The 16,146-nt window shown below is 43.8% G+C and overlaps 1 protein-coding gene across 1 annotated transcript in view; it reads left to right on the forward strand.

Moving 5' to 3' along the window:
* Positions 1–16,146, forward strand: part of LOC125084687 (contactin-associated protein-like 3) — a 158,984-nt gene that overhangs the window by 63,740 nt on the left and 79,098 nt on the right. Inside the window, exons 6-9 of the mRNA XM_047702357.1 lie at positions 674–858; positions 1,938–2,081; positions 4,699–4,960; positions 10,103–10,249. Of these exons, the coding sequence (XP_047558313.1) occupies positions 674–858; positions 1,938–2,081; positions 4,699–4,960; positions 10,103–10,249 (738 nt within the window). The remainder of the gene's footprint in view (positions 1–673; positions 859–1,937; positions 2,082–4,698; positions 4,961–10,102; positions 10,250–16,146) is intronic.

The following is a 16,146-nucleotide window of genomic DNA, read 5'->3' on the forward strand; positions in this document are numbered from 1 at the left end:
GTGGGTGTTTTCAAAAATATACCTCTTTAGATGGAAGTATCTTTTTATGCTTAGTTTTTCACAGTTAAGTAGCTAATTTATCCTGAAACCAGAACACTTTCAAGAAAGAAAGAAGACCCTAGAAATAATTACTCTGGAGCAAGGGGCATGAAACAGAATGGTCTGGGCAAATGGAAGTGTGGTCGCTCCATAGTTGGGGTGTACTACAGAGAACACGCATGTATCCTGAATATACTTTGCTGTAACAAGTTTTATAGCTCGATTAGTGTGTAAGACCATTTGCACATGTTCAGTAAACAACCTGGTAGTATTGCAAAGACAAGGGGTGGATCCCTGAAACCGTGAGACAGTGCTCTTCGTGAGGTTCTCAGGAGCCGTGAGGCCATGTGCTTCATGAGGTTCTCGGAAGAAGATACTTCCAAGAAAACGAAAATGCAATAATTAATAATAACAAACACAAGAAAGGTAGAAGAAATCATTCCCGAGTGAGAGAAGGTTGTACATGAGGCTGAGGTAAAGGCAGTTGACCAGTTCTCTGGATAGAAGTGTGCAAGGAAAGTGACTGGGGGGCATGTTGACCTCCCACACGGCAGCCATGGTACTGAATTGGCCTCCCAACTCCCATGGTACCGGGTTGGATGGGGCAGTTCATTTGCTTTGCCTGTCCTTGTAGGCCATGCTAACCTGCCCTCCCCTGATGCCCAAGCGACCCTCACCCTGGGCAACCTGCTGGATGACGAGCACTGGCATTCTGTCCTCATCGAGCTCGGGAACACGCATGTCCACTTCACTGTGGACAGGCACAGTCAGCATTTCCAGGCCGAGGGCAAGTCCTACTACTTGGATCTTGATTATAAGGTGTGAACATTTCTTTACAAGTATTACAGATTTTGTTATTTAAACGCAACATAACCTTTTAAGAAAACACTGCTGCACAGAGAGATTCTCATTGCTAGTAATTTGGAATTCTGGTGAAACATTTCCCATGGGTGATGTCGGCCCAGAGAGAGACCCATGTGCATTGTTGAGATGTTGTATCACTCATAGCTGTGAGTTCTTCCCTGGGAGGAAGTAGTTGTTGAATTCGGGAAGTGTGTGGATGAAGAGCTATCAGTATGACAGGCGGCACAGTAAAATACACGTGTCTGGACGGCTTTCTGTGTTATCTCTGGTGTTGGCCATGACCCATTCCTTTGGAGATCTCTGTGTTTTAGGGCGATCGTAAACAGAATTAGCAATCTAGGGTGCTTGGAGAAGTAATCACCATACATTCCAACCTGCTTTTTCGAGGAACGAGAGAGCCAGAGTCAGGCGATTCAAAATACCATTTCTAGGGACATTTAAAGGCTTAATGCATCCCCAGCGTGTTGCCCGCATGTATCTAACTGGCACTGGAGAGCACCTTTTGTTCTGCCAGTTCTGCTCAGCACATCTATCAGAGCAAAGGGGATGATTTCAACATTCATCTAGTGTAAGTGGCCTCAGCTGAGGAGGCCAGCTGCAGAGCCTGGTCCTGAATGAGATTATCGATGCCTTCATTATTCTAACCCATCAGCAGTGTCCTGGCAAAGACCCGGACCCTGAAGCTGGGTTCTAGGAAGGTTTGTAAAGTAGAATGTCATCACGGTCAGCCGCCTTGTCACCCAGATCAAAAGTGACCGTGGAAATGAATGTACAACATTCCCCATCAGCTGAAGTGACATAGCCCTTTGAGTAGCAAATTGCGAGAAGGTGTATTTAACCTACTTATCTAAATGTAATAAAGAAAGAACCAGTACCTCTATGTCTAAAAATTCACCTGAAATTAACATGTTAATGTTAAAATAATGCCAGATAGATTGGAGGCAATTATCCCATACCTGCTGAGCATACGTGTTTTAGGCAGACAATCAGAAAATCATTAAGCAATATTATTTATGTCATTTTTTCTTTCTAAGATCAGCTTTGGAGGGATTCCTGGACATGGAAAATCAGTGGCATTCCCACATAAAGACTTTCACGGCTGCTTTGAAAATCTCTACTATAATGGAGTGGATATCATTGATCTGTCCAAGAAACACACACCACAGATCCTCATCATGGTAAGAAAGCTACACGCGAGGTCAGAGGAGCAGGGAACTGCAGCTTGTCTGATGGACCCAGTCTAGAATATGCCTCTCCTGAAGGCAGGGAAAGTGCCAATCACGTATACCTTTTAGTTCATTTTTGACTTAATTCACTAAATAATAAACTTGATTTTTTAATTTAACTTTTTAAAATTTTAGTTCCAGTCACTAACATACAGTGTTTCTGCCGGGCCCAGAGATTTGCAGAGGGGTTAGGAGTGGGTCGGTGAAGGGAGGGGGTGGTCCGCTGCATCTCTCCATCCCTGGCAGACTCCATGGTGCCGGCCACAAACCCTATCTCCGTTGCTCAGGGGCTGATGTGCAGGAACGCCCCATTGTTCTGCAAAGGGAGGCCAAGGCCCACAGATACACAAAGGGAGGTTAGTAAAATCAGTCCTGTGACCTAAGAAAGAAAAAGATTTGCCAGAAAACTTGCTTGACTCTTCGGAAGGTGGATGTGGCTTTGAACAGGCAACTGGGAAAGTTTGGGACCTTCTCGCCCCAAGGCCAGGGGTCTGTCTGCTGTGGATCTGGGGACTTAGATCAGCGAATAAGAAGCATGTTATCTCAAAGCAGGTGGATGCTTCAGACGGGTTGGACTGTTGTCAGGCTTCCATCTCTCCACGCGGCTGCCAGCCGTTCCCCCGGGCCAGCGTGTTACTGAGCTAGCATCTGTCCTTCCACATTTGGTTCCTTAGACCCGAATCCTCTACAATCAGTACACCCAGCTTTGTGAATATCGATGCCTCCATATCGAGTGTCGTTTACAGAAATGGGATTGTTTTATGTAAGCTTTTCTCCATCTCCATTTTCCAACTCAGCGAAACCTGTGGGAATGCTTTTTTTTTTTTTTTAAGGATTTATTTATTTTAGAGAGAGAGCATGAGGGAGAGAAAGAGAGAGCATCTCTCAAGCAGAACCCCCACTGAGCTTGGAGCCCCACATGGGACTCAATCCCAGGACCCTGAGACTATGACCTGAGCTGAAATCAAGAGTCGGTCACTCAGCTGACTGAGCCACCCAGGTGCCCCAATTTATGAGAGTTTTAGGTTTGATAGATCACCCTATGTCATTCATGATCCAAATGTTTTCTCAGATTAACCAATTTTCTATGAAATATAAGATCATGTTATAATTATATATCATATATCATATCTTTTATATTAAATGTTATGGGCCATGTTGAGTATATAAATGCCTTTATTGGTATGTAGCCAATGTCTCAATGTATTTTTTTAATAGCTTTGTAGTATTTGGTCTTGCTTTGAAATACTTCTGAAACCCTAGGCTCTAGATACAGTCTCAAGGATTTTCCTGTAAAAAGTTTTAAGGTGGTTTCATTTATTTATTTACTTTAAAGTTGAAAAAAAATTAAGTCTTTGACTGTCTGGGCTTTACTCTTTGTGCAAATCAGTAGTTATTTTAGGTCTCGTGGGTACCCATTCGTGCCTGAGCTGTTTAGTGACCAGACCCAACCTCCTCTCACAGGCTTGAATCTTACCTCTCACCATGTACTGGCTGTACCCGTGGTCTCAGATCTTTCTGTGGGTCAGTCACTGGGCTCTGCTGCTGTGTTTACCCCATACCAATGCCATATTGACTTGATTACAGTGCTTTTATGGTATATATTTTGGAGAGGAAGGGCAATGTTTGGGCACATATTCCTCTGGAATTTATGAAAATTTATCTAAATTTTTTTAAAGAATTTATTTACTTAAGAGAGAGAGCACATGCCGGGGGAGAGACAGAGGGAGAGGGAGAAGCAGACTCCCTACTGAGTCCTTGATCCCAGGAACCCGAGATCATGACCTGAGGTGAAGGCAGAGGCTTAACCCACTGAGCCCCCCAGGTGCCCTACTTAATTGGAGTTCTTTTAAGAACTTAAGTTCCTTCTTCCCAAACACTATGATTAAAGGTAAGTTTGCTCCTGGAGCAGTAGATATAATGTAAAGCCCAAAGGTGTGTTTTTTAGTAAAATAGAATGAAATAAAAGCAACAGGCAGCTGGCAGGTCAGAGGTAAGGCTGGGGAGAGTGTGCTGATTGACAAGGCCCATGGGAGCCTCTAAGGGGCAGGCAGCCCACTCAGGCCGGCCACACCCCTGCCTCAGACGGGCTGAAGCTCACAGCCTACCTGAGCCAGATGTTCATGTCCCCTGAGTAACGGGTGTGTAAGCATTTACACAACCAAGGGGAGTGCAGAAAAGTTCCGAGAGCCGCTCTCCATGGTGCTGGGCTTCATGCCGCATGTAAACAGCCAGCGCCTCGAGGTATAAGAAATCTGTCTCCTCTGTTGTGTCCTGCACCCAGCACAAGGCCTGGGAAAGTCGTGTCTCGAGATTCCTTTGCCAATGCCCAGAAATGGAGGAGACAGAACTGCCCTAAAAGTCTCAGAAGGAAGTTTGCCCAGCCAGGGCAGTGTCACAGTTTGAGGGACCTATCAGGTAAATCTGGATTGCAGCTGGATGGGGAAGCCTAGTTCTTAAGTCCTTGCTTGCTGGAAGGTTGATAGGAAACTGCACCTCTTGGAAAGCTCGTTGTTCATGAAAGCATCCCTTCTGCCCCTTCCTAAATCCTTTTCCACTGTATTCACAGGGAAATGTGTCCTTCTCATGCTCACACCCACAAATTATGCCCGTGACTTTTCTGAGCTCCAGGAGTTACTTGGCTCTGCCGGGCACCATCGGAGAGGGCAAGGTGTCGGTTGCTTTCCAATTCCGAACGTGGAACAGGGCAGGGCTGCTGCTGACCACTCAATTCCAACACAGGCCAGCGGCTCTCATCCTCGTTCTTAATGATGGAAAACTCAGGCTGAGTCTCTCCCAGCCCGGACATCCAGCGAGGGACGTCACAGCAGGTAATAGGCGTTTGCTGTGACTGCACAGTCCTTCTGTCACCTCTGCACTAAATGAGTGACTGAATCAGTAAGACACTCATAATCCTTCTAGAGGGAACTAGAGTTCTTTTACCTTTGAACTAGGTACCTCCAGGCTGTTGGTGTGTGAGTCAGTGTGAGCTGAAGTTAGCTGCAGATCACACATACCTCTCAAAAAGTTTAAAAAATAACCTTGTTATCAACTGATGGTGGGGAGTTGGCAGTCTGCTTGAAACACTGGAGAACAGTATCCTAAGTCGGAGTCCTGAGAAAAGAGGTTCCTTATACCGTCTTTTGAGTTTATACACACACCAGTCATAATATTTGAAGTTACGATTTTTCCCGGATTTTCTGTTCCTTCGGGAATCCCTGTTTTGGATAAGGCTTCTTATAACTGTGGGTGAATGTTCTGCTTGGCTTCCAAGAAGGACCCACGTTTCTAAACTCCCTTCCGGGGTTGTGTTATCCTCAGAGTCTGGGGACTGTTTTGCGTTAGAGTGCTGGTGAAAATGTAAAGCCAGGTAGGTATCATTCCACGAGTGTTGACTATGGAAGGAGCACCTTGCCTGACCCAGATTACCAGATCAGGATTGAAAGCCAGGAATGAAACGTAGCTCTTTGTTTCTCTTTATAAATAAAAGAAAAAATCTGACCACTGGCATAGGGAGTTCCGTTGTGGACCTCAGCAGATGAGCACAACCAAGTCAGATTTTGGAAATTGCTTCACTCTTGGTTTGTGTAGATTTACAAGCTGCATGCCTTATTAATGAAGAGATGGTGTTTTGCTGTTGCTTCACATGAGTACACACCGTTCTCCCTTCCAACACACTGGGATTAGTTATTTAACTTTTTTTGAAGGCTGGCACTGAGATACAGAAATATTTTATTGAATTGATTTTTTAAGCTTTCACTGGGCAATGCGTTAATTTTTGGTGCATTTTTCTTGCTGCTTTTTAAAGAAGCATCTGAGGGGTGGGGCACCTGGGTGGCTCAGTGGGTTGAAGCCTCTGCCTTCAGTTCTGGTCGTTGTCCCAAGGTCCTGAGATCGAGCCCCACATAGGGCTTTCTGCTCAGCAGGGAGTCCACTTCCCCCTCTTTCTGCCTGCCTCTCTGCCTACTTGTGGTCTCTGTCAAATAAATAAATAAAATCTTTAAAAAGAAAAAATAAAGAAGCATTTGAGGGGTGATTTTTTTTTTTTTAACCTTTGAAATACAGGCCTGCCTCCAAGATACTCAGGTCTGGTTCCAGACCACCCCAGTACAACAAATATTGCAACAAAGTGAACAAAATTGATTTTTTTTTCTTTTGGCTTCCCCACACATATAAAAGTTATGTCTACAGTATACCATGGTCTTTTAAATGTGCAGGAATTTTATGTCTGGAAAAACAATATACGTGCCTTAATTAAAAAAATACACTATTGCTAAGAAATGGTGTCACGTGAGCCTTCAGCGAGTTGTAATCACTGATCACAGATAAGCATCACAAATGTCACAGTGATTAAAAAAAAAAAAAGTCTGAAGGATCGTGACACAGACACAGAATGAGCAGATGCTGTTGGAAAAATGTCCCCGAGAGACGCAGTCCGGGCAGCGGGCCACCAGCCTTCAGCTGAAGAAAGGCGTGGTGTCTGTGAAGCACAGAAAGCGAGGAAGAGGAGACAGATGGCGACTGGTTTTCACTCCAAACCTTGGATGAAGTGTGAAAGCACCTACCAAACCAAGAACCAAAGTTTAAAGGCTGAGTGAGACATAATCACGCTGAATGCCAGGAAAGGACACCCAGTCACTGTTAATCCTGCTTCCAGCTTTTGGGTCCTTTTTCCAAATAGTTACCTCACTGTGATTGTGAAGGGATCTAAAAAGGTCCAGAGTGTACAATCTAGTGTCCATGTGCTTGTGGAGCTGGGCCAGTGGAGCGTGGTGGGAACAGAAGGTCAGTGGGGGGAAGGGGAATGTGGGTTCCCTTTCTGTAGGAAAAGACACAGTCCACCCTTTCCCAAAGGGAGTTGACTGCCCAGGGCAGTGTTCTCTGCAATCAGGAAAGATTTGAGACAAGCTGGTGGGAGGGGTGCGTGAGAGGGCTTGCCTCCCAGGCCCATTTCCAGAACCACCTCTGTGCTGCTAGGGCTGATGGGCTCGAAAAGCGCCACCCATGTTCTCCCCAAGCCTCGGGTCCTCATCATTGGAGTGACACTAGTGTGACCGATGGTAGAAACAATGATGTTGAGCCTACAGACCATGAGCCCAGAGCCTGCTAGTCAGCAGTCACTCCAAAACCTTTAGTTCTCATTATTCCAGAACTAGTCCCGAGACCATCACTGGCCCCCCAGACTGAAGCTTTTGTGGAGCTGGGAGGTGGGTGGGAGAATGAGCATCGTGTTCCCAGTAGCACAAATCAAAACACCCCCGCCCCTCCCTTCTCCATCCATCCTTTGACTGTAGTGCTGCCTGGGAGACAGGCCGTCCTTCCGTCAGAAGTAGGGAGGTTAGAAGACATACAAAAGAAACACAAACGCTGAGAATTATGATGGGGAGAAACAGAATCATCATAAGAGCAGGCATTTCACTTTTAAATGAGAATGCCAAATTTTATTAAAAACAGTCTTTTATTATAGAGGTAAATGGTATCTATTATCCATTCAAGGAGATATTCTGAAGTGTTTTCTGCAAGTTCTACCAGGAAAAAACCTCTATGTCCTAGACAGATGGGTAAGTGGAGGGGGGAGGGAGAGGACAGGAGGGAATTTTAACATCAGATTTTATTTTATTTTTTTAAAGATTTTATTTATTTATTTGGCAGAAAGAGATCACAAGTAGGCAGAGAGAGGGGGAAGCAGGCTTACCGCTGAACAGAGAGCCTGAGGTGGGGCTCGATCCCAGGACCCTGAAATCGACCTGAGCCGAAGGCAGAGGCTTAACCCACTGAGCCACCCAGGTGCCCCATTAACATCAGATTTTAAATGGATGTGGTTCTGTCCTGACAGATAATGTTAGGTAAACTTTAAAATAAATACCGAATGATAAGAGTGGAAGGGACACTCCCAGGTTCTTGTTTGTGGATTCCTTCAGCTCCAGGGCTGGAGGATTTCCTTCAGGACCAGTTTCATAATATAGGTCTTGAGTATCTAACCGCAGTCCTCCATATTCTGTTGTTGGCTTTCTCATCATTGCTCATGAACCTATCCCATGTGGGTTCTTTACAACAGTTTTGGATTCACAAATGTGACACAGAAAGTGAGTAATGTGTATACACGGCAAAGAGCTAAAGTCCCTGAAAGGGAGTGCTGGGAACTACCATTGCTCCTATTTCACAGTCTGAGAGGAGCAGAGGCATCATGATTTTTACAGTAGGATCTATGACCTTCGGGGTCAGGCCAGAAACATATTTCCCATGCATATGGGTCTTGAATCCATGTCAACATCACTGATGAGAAATGAAGCCAAGACAAAAAAAAAGCTGTATTTTCATTTTTAATTGCAGTATCGTTGACATATTAACGAGCACTGGAGGGACATGGATTTATGGAGTTGATTGGGTTCCTTGGGCCAAACTCTGATACTAAATTAAATATGCCTGGTTAACTTTCCACCAGAAACATGGCTGTATTTTCTTTGGGGCTGATACCCCATGAGCTAGAAAATAACTTCTGACCCTTGCAGGTTGATTTCCAAACTTAGAGAGCTCTAAGCAGTCAGACCTTTCTCATTTGCAAGAGGTATAGGCTAATCTATCAGGACAGTTCCCCGAGATGATCAAATTAGAGTCAGGCAGGCTCATGTGTGAGCTTGGGCATGACATCAAAGAAATCAAGAGTCTATCACTTTGTTTTTTTTCAATGAGCTGAAGTGTTTGTTTACGACCTGTTTCCCTGTTGGGCAAGACAATTTCTAAAGATTCCAATTATTCACTGTGCTCCTTCAGAGCAGCAGGTGTCTCTGGGGCTGTGACAGTGGCCATGGCCTCCCCGTGGAGGGGAGGAGACCCTTGCCTTTGAACGAATGACTCGATTTGGTGAGTGGAATATGGGCATGAAGGCAAACACAATTCCCTCATCCAAAGTTAATGTTAACATTTAAAAATATTACCTACTGGTTTTTGTCCATTTTTAGACAGTGATTGAGTATACACACACACACACACACACACACACACACACACACACACACACTTTAATGTGATGCTTTCTAAACTTTACATTTTGTTCAATGAATTTTCATGTTTTAGTAATACTTAAGTTGCTGATACATTTTTTCTAAAGAGTTACATCAACATATATGATATATTTTTCTAAATAGTCTACCAAGGTTATATATAGTAATAATACGTGAAAGTAGAGACAAGATTTTATTTTTATAACAACAATTTTGGAAAATCTTCTCCTTCTCAACATCCTAAAATATTAACAAACTAGAAGAGGGGGAAGTATGCCCTGTGCCAGGGGACTAAGATATTTTATCATTTCAAGCTTGTTCAGGATCCTGTTGTGTTAGTCTGTTAAAGTCCTAGCACTGGGAGAAACTAAGATTGTGCTGTCCAAGGCAGAATGTTTAGACTGTCCACTCTTGATTCTTCTTTCCCCTTTCAATTCAGCTTTCTTTCTTTTCTCTTTTTTTCTCCCCATACTTTTCTGATTTAACTGAGCAATGATAAAGTGAAACACAGACATTGCCATGTGCACATATGTCTTAATACTCTTAACTGACCACAGTAATTTTTGCTAGAATATAATTTGTGTTAGAATGTGACTGGCCAATCTATGACTGGGGGCGGTCAGAGGCAAGGACCCTCTGGAACCACACATTTACTCAGTGAGCCTCACTCCACAGGTAACCCATTCCTCCTAGAGAAACATGACCAGGATACCACGTGATCTCATCATCTGTTAAGAAACCCCCAAGTCCACATCTGTCCCAAGCCTCTCCCTTTCTCTCTGAGAGGCCCAGCTGTCCTCTGTGGTTGGTCTCCATTGCCCAGCCCGCTAAATAACCTGGGGGGTTTCAGGTGAGTTCAAACTTCAGGTGAAGTTTGGTAGTATGTCTAAGATCGTGATTGTATTGTTTTCAAGTAGCTGCATCTATAGGGTTTTTAGGAATTTCTTACCCAATTTTGTTTACTTCCAGGTGCCGGATTAAGTGATGGGCAGTGGCATTCAGTGTCCGTCTCGTTGAAAGAAAATCACCTGAGTGTGATGGTGGACGGTGAGGCAGCCTCTGTGGCTCACTTCCTGCATGGGCAGATTGATTCAGGGGACACCTATTATTTGGGTGGTAAGTGAAAGGAACTGGCAGTGCTGGCAATCAAACCATCCTTGTCTTTCCAGGTCCTGCCTTCTGAGACAACCGGCAATTTTAAATGAAGGTTAATAGTGAAGAGTGAGGTTTCTCTTTCAGTTTAGTCAATGAAAATGTTGAGCAAAGGCAGTAAATTTTTCTTAAGGATTTATTTACTTATTTTAGAGAGAGAGCATGAGTGGGAGTGACAGAGGGAGAGGGAGAGAGAATCCCAAGCAGATTCCCCATTGAGTGTGGAGCCTGACATGGGGCTCAATCTCATGACCCTGAGATCATGAGCTGATCCAAAACCAAGAATAGGGTGCTTAACCTGCTGTGCCACCCAGGCGCCCTGGACAAAGACGGTAAATTATGGCCTAAAATGGAAGTCTATGTGGGGCCTTGTTTTGATGTGCATTTGCTAAGATTGGTTTTGAACTTAGCATTTGTTTCACTGCAGTCACCTGGAAAGCTTCCAGAATGCTAGGACCTGTCTCCATCCCTAAAGATCTGCTTTCTCTGGCTCTGACGCCCAGGGAGTGGGCTCTCCAGGTGACTCTGTGTAGGCCACTCTGAGGGTCCTCACTCTCTGTCTTACCTTTTGTGCTTCACTGTAGAGTATTTTCGGGAGGCCAGATAACCTTAGAACTTTTCCTTCAGGTGTTTTTATGCAACAGTTTCCTTGTTGCACGTGTGTGGTCTTCTTTTTGTCAGCCGCTCTCCTCCCTGAGGGGCCCAGGGCCTCTGGAGTGGCCCAGGAGCCACCCGTGGCAGCACCACTTTCAAGCCTGTCACAGATGCAGACATAACTCCCCAGACTTCCTGAGCCACAATCTGCATTTCCCCAAGATCTCCAGCTGCTCTGTTGCCCTAAATGTTCAAGAAGGGTCCTGTTGCCCACTGTGTAGGCACAAGGACACCGTTACCTACACCAGAGCAAGAGAGGAACGTAATGGCTACTGACACTCACTCACTACCTCGTGGTGAACTTTACCAAGACAACACCAGACCATCACCCCGACTGTGGGAGATGGCGGGTTTGCTTGTTTGGTAGAACTTTGACCGAGTCTGTCCAGGATCCATGTAGCCAGGGAGGGGGAGCTTCTGAGGGTAACAAATGTCCGTTCTGAGGCATCCATGTGAAAAGTCTGAGCCACCAGAACTTAGGCCTGTCAGTTGTGAGACTTCCTTCTAATCGTGGCTGGAAGCCGTCCTTGCTCTTACTCCCATTTCGCATTTTATGGTTGTTTCTTTCCAAAATAAGTTTGAGGTCATGGTGGAGATAACTTGATAGCCCAACAAGAAAGTATAAAATCCTCCCTAAGAATTGATAGTAAGCCCATACAACATGCATTAGGGTGTTTAATCTTTCAAACCCCCTAAAACAAGCATTGCTGTGAGCATAGAGTAGAGCCAGGAGCATTAGAACATTGGATTGCTCACTCTCCCCGCCTGCCAAATATGGTGCACTTCTGACCCAGACAGGTTTTTAAACCTTTATGCTTATGATGGATTTTAGAGCTCTGCAGAGGAAACGACTCCTTCAAAACTAAATAAAGAATTTATCTGGGAGCTGTAACTTAAAATGTAAAAGATTTTGAAGCACTAAAAGGGACAGGAAGAAAAATCCTTGCTGTATTGTTTAATGGTGCAAAATGGAATGCTTGTTATTTTGTATTAAAAAGTTTAATATATATATATATATATATATATATATATATATATATATATATATATATTCTAAAACCACACAGTCTTCTCTCATATTTGAGCATAGGGCATGTTCCAAATGTGCAATGCACAGCTGCATGAGAACAGGTACTTTCCATAAATACTTACACGTTGATGTGATATGAAGTCACTATGTAATTCATGTATGTATTTTAAAATACTACTCATGTTTCTTGAAAGAGTGTTTGTGGGCTAATCCCCTAATGTACACAATTAAACACTACAATGCTTTTAATGTCTCCCTCACTCCTCTAAATTCTCACTCCCCCAGTTAAGTATTACCCTGCCCCCCCTTTTTACTAATCTTTGTATCGCCTTTTTATGTTTTAATCAATGTGTAACACCATGTCAGTTTCAGATGTGAGCATATGACTCAGTGTTTGTATATATTAGGAAATAATCCCACAATAACTAATTAATATCCACCACCATACATGGTTATAATTTTTCTTGTCATGAAAATTTTAAGGTCTACTTTCTTAGCAACTTTTAAATAGACAATAAGGTATTATTAGCTGTAAACTCCATGCTGTATGTTGCATCCCTATGACTTATTTATTTTACAACTGAAAGTTTGTAATTTTTAATGTATTGCTTTTCTTTAGAAGCTATATCCATGTAGGTGACTTCACACAGTAGTGTTTTGTGTTCCCTTGCTTTTCAGTTTACAAATAGAGCACTACCGTGTGCCTTCTTCTGGGTTCTTTTTATTGTTATTGCTGTCACTGTTGTTCTAGATTAGTTTTGGAGATCCAGCCCTGTGAGTATTTATAGGTAAAGTTAATTAATTTTTATTGCCATGTGGTTTTGATGTGTACAACACCATGTTTCACATATTAAATCTGCCATCCCGTTTTACTGTTGAGCAACAACTTGATGGTACCCATCTTTTTGCTATTATAAAAGGTGTGATAAATATCCTACAGCTGCCAAGAATCATCTTGCCAGTGATTTTTAAATTTTCCTTATGTACAGGGGCCCCTGGGTGGCTCAGTGGGTTAAGCCTCTGCCTTCAGCTCAGGTCATGATCTCAGGGTCCTGGGATCGAGCCCCACATCAGGCTCTTTGCTTGGCAAAGAGCCTGCTTCCCTCTTTCTCTCTGCTTGCCTCTCTGCCTACTTGTGATCTCTCTCTGTCAAATAAATAAATAAAAATCTTTAAAAAATTTTTTTCCTTATGTACAAACTATCAATCTTTCCTAATATGCATAGTCAATTTAATGAAATAACCTTTGGTTGTTTCCAGCCTTTGGTCTATGAAAGGACCCTAGAGATTTGGAGGCAATGTGTTGGAAAAAAAAGCATAATAGGCTTTTCTTACATGTTTTCATAAAATTGTGAAGATGTGCAGAAAAACTGTCTTGTTAGTTTAGTTTCCAATAACAAATCGTGTCTCTAAGATGAATGGAATTACAAAGTTTAAACATCCCATGAGAGAGTATAATGACTGTTCTTCGTTACCAGTTTGCTATTTTTTGGTTGTAATTAAAATTTGGCACTGAGTAGCAAAAATAGTGTAAGATCTTGCAATCACAGCACATTATCTGTAACTAATGTGTAAATTCAGAATGACTTGTACATACTCCATTGTAAACACCCACTTGATTCCTACAGAGCAATTCCAGGCACTGATTCAAACCAACGGATCCTTTTTATACCAACATAACTGCATCTTTTTTCCTAGAGAAGGAATATACTCTTTCCAAACAACCCAGTTAATGCTGTCACCAGGCTGCAGCAAACACACAAAACCAAAACACCCCAATTTACTGATGTTAAATAAGGAGATGAGAATTATTTGTTGTGAAGGAAAAGCAGGAGAGGCAGGTCTAGGACCAGTGAACATGCAGCCCGATTCTCAGTCGATGTGCTGTGTTCAAAGCTGTATGCACAGGGGAAGAATCCCTTGTTCAGAGCCCCTCGTCTGTATGGTCCATTGGACTCCCCAGCTCTGCTCTGGGGAAAGGGGTGCAGGTCAGTTTCAAATTGAGTGGGAACTTTGAGACCCAAAGATGTCAATGCCAGAGATGTTTTATCCAGTCCCAAGAATCGTGTATGCCAGTGTCTCTTTAATTATCTTCTTAATGGACGTCCATCGGGACTGGAATGTGTATTGTGTTAACAGAGAAATCCACTTTATCCAGTCCATGCTCGGTAGCAGTATGCCATATTCATGACAGCCAGTGCCCCATGTTCCGAGACCCTCCTTAGCCCGCTCTTCTGATGGAGGTTCAGTGGCAAGTTCCCGCTCACCATGTGGCCAGTGACTTTTTGTTGCCATGCTTTCCCATAAGGGCAGATTAGGGTGCCTTCCTATTACAGTTAGGGTGGCCAAATAATTTATTGTCCAAACCAGGACACTTTAGTGAATGGAGGGGATGATCTTGATAATTATGGCAGGACAACAGGCATAAAGCAGGGCTCTGTTGCTTTCTTTCCATGACAAAGTTCCTCTCGTAGATTCGTAGATTCGTAGCCTTTTTACATGTGGTGCAGGTTTCCCTTTTTCCTTTTCTATTTCTCCTCAGTGTGAGCTTTGTTTGTAAATTATTCTGACAATAGTTTCGCTCTACCCTCTACAGAGTTCGGTGCCTGCCGGGGAGGGTAGTGGGAAGCTGCTGTCCTCTGGATTCCTTTTGTGGAATCGTGGTGCTGTCCACCAGCACACATGCTCTGCAGAGTTGGGAAACATCAAATTATGCTCCGAATCTCGCGAGGGTCGTTGTGTGTGTGAGGCCTTTGCAGACCAGGGAACAATGACGGCTGTAACAAGGTCTCACCTCATAACCCATTCTGGGGTCGTGACATCCAGTGACAATTTCTCTGTCATCCTCAGAGGTACTTAAATTTCTGACTCTTTACATGGTGATGGGTATGTGCCACTGACTTAGCAGTAAATATCCCTGTCCACTTTCACTGTCCATCCCGAATCAGGTCATGGAGGAATGACCCTCTGCCATCTTACCGTTGGGACTTTGGCCAATCTGTGTGGATGAACAGACAGCTGGTGGTCTGGGCTTGTCTTGGGCTGTGGCATCCCTTGCTTCTTGACCTTTCTCTCGTAACTGGAGCAAGGAAGGACTTTGTGGTTTGACCTTTCCTTCTTAATGTTCCACTTTGAGAAAATTTTCTTTGTGACCGCTGGATTCAGTTGAGTCTTTGTAGGAACACTGAGGTACTGCACTGTATTTATTTTTCATTTTTTTCTTTTCCTTTCTTTTCTTTTTTTTTTTTTTTTTTTTTTTTTTTTAGAGAGAAAGAGAGTGTGTGAGTGGGGATGGGTGGGGAGAGACAAGGGGCGAGAGAGAATCTTGCCCAGTGCAGAGCCCAACACAGGGCTCGATCCCACGACTCTGAGATCATGACTTGAGTGGAAATCAAGAGTTGCATGCCCAGCTGACTGAGCCACCAGGTGCCCCAGATACTGCATTGTATTTTAGATGCATCTGAAGTTTGTGATCTGGAGAAAGGGAAAGATTTATTGGCTGAACATTTCTGATCCTGTATCCTATCGTTCTCAGTCCCTAAGCACTGTCGGTGGAAGTCGCCTATAAAGACACAAAGATACACCAGGTATCTTCCAAACATATCCAACCTTCCAGAAATTCTTTTACAAATGGAAATGTGCATATTTTCACATAAAACAAGGAAAAGGGAAAGGGAAACTGGACGGTTTGTCTGTTCTTTGTAATGTAACATCACATTTGAATTGTCAACGTCTCCATGAGGCTAATTTATGGGGCTTCATTGTGCCCAACAGTGGGTTTCACCGGACGAAGGCCTTGGCTGGTTTTGGGGTATATTTGTCAGGAATGCAAAGCTTCAGTCACTGAAAGAAGAGGAGAGATGGACCATGTGCGTCTTGTGGAAATTCTTAGGTGCAAGCTTGTGGCTGTTGGGTGGGAAGGAGAGGAGGCTCTGTCTTCAGTCCCTGCCCTTTGAAGGTGCACCAGTGACCCTCATGACAAAAGTTCAGACAGAGGAGAATGAAAAACATTTAAGCATAATGAGTAAAATCTTTATGAAATTACTGATTCCAGGGGCACTTGGACGATGTAGTTAAATGTCTGATGCCTGATGTCGGCTCAGGGCATGATCTCAAGGTCGTGAGATCTGGCCCCACGTTGGGCTCCCAGCTTGAGTCTCCCATGCTCTGTCCCTCCT

This window comes from Lutra lutra, chromosome 14 (assembly GCF_902655055.1).
Source record: "Lutra lutra chromosome 14, mLutLut1.2, whole genome shotgun sequence".
NCBI classification, from domain to species: Eukaryota; Metazoa; Chordata; class Mammalia; order Carnivora; family Mustelidae; genus Lutra; species Lutra lutra.